The sequence below is a fragment of the Cupressus sempervirens genome, chromosome 4 (genome assembly GCF_028749045.1).
Source record: "Cupressus sempervirens isolate cs-2001-9-10 chromosome 4, ASM2874904v1, whole genome shotgun sequence".
Taxonomy (NCBI): domain Eukaryota; kingdom Viridiplantae; phylum Streptophyta; class Pinopsida; order Cupressales; family Cupressaceae; genus Cupressus; species Cupressus sempervirens.
The window spans coordinates 292,531,081-292,540,293 of NC_143121.1; the positions used below are offsets into that span (position 1 = coordinate 292,531,081).

At 29.6% G+C, this 9,213-nt stretch overlaps 1 protein-coding gene across 1 annotated transcript; it reads right to left on the reverse strand.

Moving 5' to 3' along the window:
• Positions 1-4,961: 4,961 nt before the first annotated feature.
• LOC149561167 (uncharacterized) lies at positions 4,962-8,799 on the reverse strand. Its single transcript, XM_089824997.1, has 4 exons — positions 6,157-8,799; positions 5,961-6,062; positions 5,552-5,856; positions 4,962-5,452 (listed from the first exon to the last, which is right to left on the reverse strand). Exons 1-3 carry the CDS (start codon positions 6,362-6,364, stop codon positions 5,780-5,782), a joined length of 387 nt encoding a protein of 128 aa, XP_089681123.1. The 5' UTR covers positions 6,365-8,799; the 3' UTR covers positions 4,962-5,452; positions 5,552-5,779.
• Positions 8,800-9,213: the final 414 nt, after the last annotated feature.

Genomic DNA, 9,213 nt, shown 5'->3' on the forward strand with positions numbered 1-9,213 from the left:
AAACATTAGGTTAAAATATAGAAAAACATTAGGTAAAAATGTCAAAAAAATTAGTTAAAAAATGTAAAAAAACATTAGTAAAAAATGTAGCAAAACTTTAGGGCACATCGTTCAGTTTCTAACATAACTTGATGGATCTAGGTGAAACAATAATCTCTTATGGTGAAATTAATTTTGACATTATTAAATACACCTTCTAACATAACATAGGCACTTTACTAACTGAATGAACCACACTTAGATATTCACAATGTTTATTTTAACAACTAGTTATTGTTAGGTAATAATGAGTCTTACATTACCAACCAACACATAATAGGTATTGTTAGGTAATAATGAGTCTTACATTACCAAAAAACACATTAAGATCACTTATGATACATTTTTCAGTACGTTATCCATACATGTGTGTCTTAAGGGGACATAGGAGTTGTAGTAGGTTGACCATACTATTTTTTATAGGTTCTAATAAGTCTTAATATGTATTATTAGGATATAATAGGTCTTATTAGGTAATGATGATAATTACATTACCAAATGACACATAACGACCTCTTCTGATACATTCTAGGTATTTTTATCCATATATATGTTAAGGGGACCTAGGGACTCCTACTAGGTCATTATGTCTGTTATAGGTTCTAATAGGTATTCATATGTTTACTAGCACATAATAGGTATTGTAAGGTAATAATGAGTCTTACATTATCAAACAACACATTAAGATCACTTATGATATGTTTTTCAGTACGTTATCCATACATGTGTGTCTTAAGGGGACATAGGAGTCGTAATAGGTCATACTATTTTTTATAGGTTCTAATAAGTCTTAATACGTATTATTAAGATATAATAGGTCTTATTAGGTAATGATGATTCCTACATTATCAAATGACACATAACGACCTCTTATGATACATTTCTAGGTATTTTTATCCATATATATATGTTAAGGGGACCTAGGGACTCCTACTAGGTCATTATGTCTATTGTAGGTTCTAATAGCTATTCATATGTTTACTAGCACATAATAGACTGACCTTACTATCAACCTTAGTAAAACTATATCCCATTTACTTTATTAACATTCTTAACTCTAATTCAAACTACTAAATTAAGTCATGAGTTCTAAATACTAAACTAACATTTGCTAACTAAACTCATTTACTTATCTAGTAAGAAATTTTTCTATCCCTATGTCCTAACTCTCATCTACTCTCCTCATAATCATCAAAGAATTTACATCAAAATCTAGAATTTAGTCAAGAATTATTATTTTTTATTGCATATACATGTGTACACTTAGTTATCATTTAAGCAAGAAATTTAATTTTCTTTATCACATATACACATGTACATGTACGAATATTTATTTTTTACATTTGCATGAGCACGTTACAATGTACATTAGATATGGTCTCTAAGATAATTTGTTTAAAAATAAATTCATGTTACATGATTGAATAGCACCATACATTTAATGTTGTGTATTTATATGTACATCAGTTTCAAATTAAATTTAACTTTTAATTATTTTAATTTAAATACACTTGTATGTTTATATTTGTATATATATGCATGTGAAGATCTCTATATATTTATCACTCTTGTAGCTTCACATTCATATCCTTGTATTTATATTCATATATACATTATGGCAGCTAGTTATGGGGATCGTGCTCCTGCATCCTCAGGGGATGCCAGTGTCCATGGTGGGGGTCAGAGTGCTAAGTCTAGTATAGCATGCAGATTGACCTCCTCCACTTAGGATAGATAGAAGTTATTTAGAGATACAGTTGTGAGATTATCTCGTGCTATGCAAGTTTTGGATACCTTGCTTTCCTCTTCTACCACCCTCTCTAAAAGGGAGAAGGTCACAGTGATGCGAGAGGAGTTATTTCGTATGATTCAGACCATTGAATCATACAACCCTTTTGATGATATGAGCATTGAGACATTTTATTCTTCTTTATCTCATAGTGTCACTAGCACTATGAAGTACAAACAGATTGACACTGAGGTTTCCACTGGTATGGTGAAATCCATGTTTCCATCTTATACAGATTGTCACAAAGTCAAAGGCTACTCTATGACGAAGTGTACTGATCCACTCATTGCACCATTGATGTATCCTTGTTGGTTGGCCACTCATCATACATGGCCATAGAAGGATGAGTTCCCTCTATATTTCTACAAACAATTGTTTGCAGAATTTCATTTACAGTACGATGTTGACTATAAAAATTATCCAGGGCATGTTGGGTAGGGTCAAGGGAGACTTTATGATAGATTTAAACCTCCAGGCACTCCTATGCCCATTAAAAAATGGGCAATGGTCCATAGATGGTTGCTGCAGGCGAGAGTGTTCCTAATGACACAATTAGGACACAAATTTTTTTGAGCATCGCCACCATCGCCACACAATTACATGAGATTTATTCTGATTGATGTGGTAGATATATGCTATGGTCTCAAGGTACCACTCCCATAGCTGCATCATCTAGCGCACCTGTTGATGATGATTATGGAGTTGCAGACATACCTTCTCCAGTAGACATTTTTGCAGTCTTAGAGGTGGATGCATTGCATCATTTGTCATCGTATTTAGCATATGATCTTTTAGATGCATATCGAGCATTATCTACACTCATAGGGATTCCACTTCATGACATGAGCTCTTAGATTAGTCATATTTTGTCATGTAAAGCAGTCCTAGAGGATTCACAGAGGCAAGAGGACATTCTTGCACCTTCTACTGCTCCTTCTGCTACATAGGCCCAGGCTACAACACCATCCCTAGCTACTTAGGACCCTACAGCACCCCCCCTACTTAAGATGTCAGTGCTAGATAGCCTGGTCTATTTACCTCCATGCTTTCAGATCAGGGCCACACTATTGACTTGGACGCTGATACTATTTTGTCATTGCATGATTCAGATATCAGTCAGATCGGTAGAGCATTACATAATGCTACGATAAATATATCTATCTGTTTAAATTTATTTTTATTATGGTAAATAATATGTCTATATTTTTAAATTTATGTATATGTGTTTGTTTGTGTATGTGTTATAGGGTTTGAGTGATAGTATGCTACGTTTTGTTGATATGTAGATATCGACAGATCCTACACATCATGAGTCCCAGGTATGTTACAATTTAAATAAATGTATTTGATTTATATACATGTAGATCTTGATATAATTTGTCTGTACCCATAATTAAATGGGACTCCATGTTATCATTTGACATAGGGTTCAGATGCAGTTGATAGACCCTTTTGGGGACAAGGCCCAGGATGAGGAGGGGGGATGTAGCTGATTATCATATGTGGCCTTTTATTTTATTACACACATGTTATGTCTAGATACATGTTTATATGGATACTTTGATGTTTTATATGTTATTTCTAGATACATACATTTTATATGGACACTTTGACGTTTTATATGTTATTTTCAGATACATGTTTATATGGACACTTTGATGTTTTATATGTTATTTCCAGATACATGTTTATATCATGGACACTAAATGATTTTTTATATGTTATTTCTAGATACATGTTTATATGGAGATTTTGATGTTTTATATATGTTATTTCCAGACATTTGATACATGATTTATTTTTATACATTTGATATGGGTACATGTTATATTCTCCAGATATATGTACATGTATGTTATTGATCTTTTAATGTACACATGTGTATCTTATTGATCTTTTAATGTCTTAATATTTTATGTAACTTATGTATGTGTTATGAACATGTTTCTATATATGTTATTCATCTTAATGCCTTATATTCATGTTTTCAATATTCAAGTTTACATGTATATGTATAGTTATTCATCTTAATGCCTTAATCTAAGTATAATTCACTATATAATTTTAATGGTCCATGTACATAAGAATATAACATATAAATGTACATAAGAACATATAAAGACTATGATCACCTAGAAAGAATGCATGAACTACAACATTTAATTAATAAAAGTTAATAAACATATGTATATGTTTTCAATATTCATCTTTATACATACATGTTATTATTTTTAATGCCTTAATTTAAGTTTAATTAACTATACTTAATGACATGTCTTAATATAAGTATAATTAAGTTCTATATATTTAATCTAAGTATAATTAACTATATTTAATCTAACTATATTTAATGTCTCATGTATTTACTATATTTAATGACATGTGTCAAGTAAAATTAACTATATATTTAATCTAACTATAATTAACTATAATTAAATATATTTAACCTAATTATATTTAATATCTTAATTAACTCTATTTAATGTCATGTCTTAATTAACTATATTTAATCTAACTATATGTAATGTCTTAATTAACTCTATTTAATGACATGTCTTAATTAACTATATTTAATCTAACTGTAATTAACTATTTATAATATAATTAACTATATTTAATGACATACATTCTTAATTAACTATAATTAACAACATTTAATTAATAAAATATAATGTATGTAATATGTAACATAGTTCATATAACATATATATGTAAGAACATATAAAGAGTATGACCTAAAGAATGCATGTTACAATATTTAATTAATAAAAGTTAATACATGCAAGAACATAATGATTATATACAAACATAAACAATGTATCATATAAGAACATATAAAGATTATATGTACATAAATACATAACAACATTAACAATCATATGTAAGAAAGCATAAACAATGTACATATAAATACATACAAATACTAAAGGGGTTGTCTTAAGGAGAGGTTAGGTAAAAGGTGGTACTAAGGGGATGTTCTAATAGGTGGTCTTAAGGGGAGTTCCTAAGAGATTTTCTTAAGGGGAGGTCCTAAGAGGTGGTCTTAAATGAGATATCCATGTCGAATTTAAATAAAAATAACAAAACATGTCTAATTTTGCATATCCAAGATAAATGATCCAATGTACAAAAATTTATAAAACAAATATCCTATCAATATTAAATATGAAAGTATAAGAGCTATACATGCATAGCTCAACTAGAGCTCCACAATAAGTACATAGGTAAACTAGAGCTCCACAAACAATTTATTGTTAGGATCCTCTCTACTTTTTATTATCTCTAGAAGTTTTTCATGTTCTTCAATAGGCAATTTCCACTTTTTATTTTCACGACGTCCTCTTCTTCGTGTTGCTTCAAATTGTAATTTGGTTGCTATAACATGGTTACTGTAATGTAAAACCTTTCCTCTAGGCTTGTATTCAATAAATTCAATACCACTATCAATTACCCTTTTTTGTTGATAATATGTTCCTTCAATAACAACTGATCCAATTGGATATGACTATTGATCAGCATCTATAGTTCCTTCTAGCAACTTGTGTTTTGCTTTTGTGCATCTTAAAAGATAATAGTCCACATTTTTCACATTATTTGGTAAGGCTTGAACTGCAAAAATATCTCCTGCATGTATATAAAAAATATAGATAAATATAAAATAATTTTAAAATGAATATACATGCATATTAATTTATATATATGTATATATGCACAGAAACCTACCATAACTAAATCAGAAATGTGCTCATAATCAGCTGAATATACAGGATCATAAATGTCAGTGTCAATGTCAACATCTTCAAAAGGAGGCTTTCTAACTATCTCCTTCAAATCCCAATGTGAAACATATCCATTCACAATATTTTCAAATGCACTCACTAGAGTGTCCTTAATGCAGTCATCATAAAAACATGTTTTCTCTCTTACTTTAATTACTGGAGGTTTATGGTTTCATGTAGTCATCACTTGATGTAAACTTCTAATACCAGGAATCATTTGACAATTGTAAGGATTAGATCGATCTAAATCTGTTACAAATACAAAAAAAATTGTCATATTTCAAAATAAATATTTAATAAAAAACTCAACTTGATTTGAAAAATACATTAACAATAAATATAATTTAGTTCACCTTTCACCTCCCAAAAGTAATGCTTATTGTATTCAGTATCTCGAGTAGAAAAATGAACTTTGCACCATTCAACAATTTGATTTGCACTCTCTATCCTATTCCCTGTATGTACATACAATATGCATGTATATATAAAATTTAAAATATATGCTACTAGAGTATTAAACATGCACATTTTTAAAATGCATATATTTACCTGCAAGTTCATGTTGTCGAAGTGCACGTTTTATACATGCTCCTGCTCCATCATGCTCCCCTTTTTCGTGTCCACTTTCAAAAAAATTCCATAAAAACCTAACATTGGTTCTAGCATGTTGCATTGCTAACCAATTAAATGCTTTTGTAGATTTGAATTGTCTTGTGAACATGAAACATGATAAGTATCTACAATTATCCATGTACATACATCAAATAGAAATAGACATGTCCAAATAAATATAAGTTAAAATAAAGTTAAATAAATGTGTTACTTCGTGTATACTAACCTGCACATCCATCAGATCAAATCCAGTGCTCTAAAACATTTATTCCACGATTTCTGAGATCTTCAAAGAACATTGCAAAACAATGAGCCACATAACTCCTATCATGAACTCTATCATCATTAATACAGAAATGAACCTCTTTGATGATGATGCGTTCATTTTCATCCAATCTTTCTATTTGATCCAACTCAAATTGTGCATGTCTATAGGTCACTTGCACAAATATTGCAACTTGTTCAGAATGATAATATTGGCCTTGAAGCTCTGTATGAGGTGCAAATGTATAATTCTCAAAAAAATCTACAACTGAAAGTATACAACAAGGTGGAAAACAATTTTTGAAATCACGAAATTGTTTAGCTTGCCATCGTGCACCATGACAATGTTGGATATGTGGATATATCAATGGATGGAACTTGGTCTTGAACTCATCATAATGCAATTCACTCTCCTTCAATACAATTTTTTTGGATTCATCTTCTCTCTTATTTTGGTATGTCTCATATTCATATCTCATCCATGAAACTAGTGTGGATTCATTAATATTCTCAACTTGCATAATTTCAGAAAACTTGCGTAAATCTCCACAATCTTCACATTGATTTTTGATGCATTGCACTTTGAATTCATCTAAATCTTCTAATTTATCACATAATATGGACTTCACAAATTGTGTTGTACTGCTAGGGATGACCAAATTAGGATCAAGTATTGCCATAACTTTTTTAAACGATTGTAACTGTAGACCAAATTCAACATGATTTCTACAACAACAAGTTTCACGCATCTTATTTATGCTTACAAAGGAAGGATGTAAACTCTCAAACATTCTCTGACATATTTTGACATTTGAAAATTCTTGTTTGAATGTTTGAAATAATTCACTTTGAGTTATATCTATGAAATGTTTTGGATGTTCAATTTTCGTCCCTATTTTTTGATCTTTGATTTGTATAGTATCACACCTGTTGGAAGAAACACGAGAATGTCTCGTCCAAAATTCAATAACTTGTCTTTTCACATCTTTAGAAATCTTGTCTTTTCAAGGAACTCTACAAATATTCACCCAGTTATTCTCAATGTTATCATCTAGCATATTTCTCCTCTTGATGTATCTCTGGACAGTTCTTCTAGATATATGTAGTACATCAAAAATTTCACGTACCTATTTTCTATGTGTCAATTTTCTACTAGATATAGTAGTCATCAATGCTCTACGTGCATTACTCAAATCACCTCCTCAAGTTGTGTTGTCAATTTTGTTATAAGCATTTTGCAAGTTTTAAACTATTTTTTTATTAATATTATGTGCATAGTTTTTCCTATTATCAACACCCAACAACTCCAAAATAGGTCTCATATCTTTTCTCCTAAATAATTTGACAAATAATTGTTCCTGTCCAAGTATACTTTTATTCTTGAAATATTCTTCCCACATGTTTTGACAATGCTTTCTGATAGTGTTATCATTTATCATATCTCTAGATGGAATTTGGTTAAAAAGTAGCTCCTCATCCAAATCCATCAAATTTTATATGCTTTCTAATTTGTCTCTATCAGTAGAACTGCCAATTTCTTCCTCTTCATTACTTTCATTTTCTTCATGAATCTCGTCCTGTTTAGGAATTTCAGAAGGTTGGTTTTGATAATGTTTTCTATGGCCTTTCATTTTGTCATCTCTTATTCTATCATATTTCCTTGATCTTTTCCTTTTACTACCCATTGAATACTTCAATCTATAGAAACAAAAATAAATAAATTTAGATTTCACTAAATATCAGCTAATGGTTCAATATAGAATACATAAAAATAAAAATAAGTAGACGAGAAAAAAGCACCTTCAAAATATTTGATCCTTTACAATATTGATTAAATCCGCAGAATAGTTGCTGAAAATTGCTTCAAAATTAATTGTCTTTCGAAAATCCTCTTCCAATTTTTGTTGTTCTGTATATTTAATTTTCAAAAAAAGAAAAAATGACTTTATTATATATCAAACAATGACATTAACCGTTGGCAGTTTAATCAGCCGACAGGGGTTTCGGCCAGAACTATTTTGGCCGAAATTGTTCCGGCCGAAACGGTCAGTGTGGCATCCTATGTGGCAGCCAAACAAGCAAAAATTAGAACTTCTGTAAATATCTCACTTTGAAGGCCAATTTGACCTACAAAATTGAAGTTTTTTTAAAAACTAAAAATATAGTTTTGTAGGTCTCGAAGTCAGATTATGATCATATAATTTATTTATTTTTTTGATTATGAATAATATGTTATAATTTGAAAATATTACAAGTAGGTATCTTAAGATTCAGGAAGATGTCTATTCAAAAATAAGAAAAAAATAGTAAATCATGTTAAAAATTGTTATTTTTTAATGCTGCACTAGAGGAGATAGTCTTCTTCAAGAATACGTAATTTTAAAAAAAAAATATGTAGATTTGATGGAAAAGTTTGACGGGAGAAAAAACTTGTCAATTTCTAATAACTTTGACTTTGACTAGTTATAACTTCAAAAATATTAGTCAAATTTAAATTTTTCTTTTTTGGTACACTAGGTATACATGTCAAGTCTAACATATTCCAAAATCAAACCAAAATATGAAAATTTGCATATATTTGTTTGACGGGGAAAAAACTCTATATGTTTAGTATTTTTTAAAAATTAAAAAATACACTTTAAAAATTCAAAAATAAATAAATTTTTCACTCAATTTTTTTAATAAAAAGTATAAACATAAACTTCATCCAATTTTACATATTTCATTAGT

Excerpts from the sequence above, each read along its gene's own strand:
- LOC149561167 (XM_089824997.1), bottom strand. The coding sequence starts at position 6,364 with ATGTACATGGATAATTGTAGATACTTATCATGTTTCATGTTCACAAGA. Across the intron at positions 6,063-6,156 it reads TCGACAACATGAACTTGCAG|GGAATAGGATAGAGAGTGCA; the intron begins GTAAATATATGC and ends ATGTACATACAG. Across the intron at positions 5,857-5,960 it reads TTACTTTTGGGAGGTGAAAG|ATTTAGATCGATCTAATCCT; the intron begins GTGAACTAAATT and ends TATTTGTAACAG.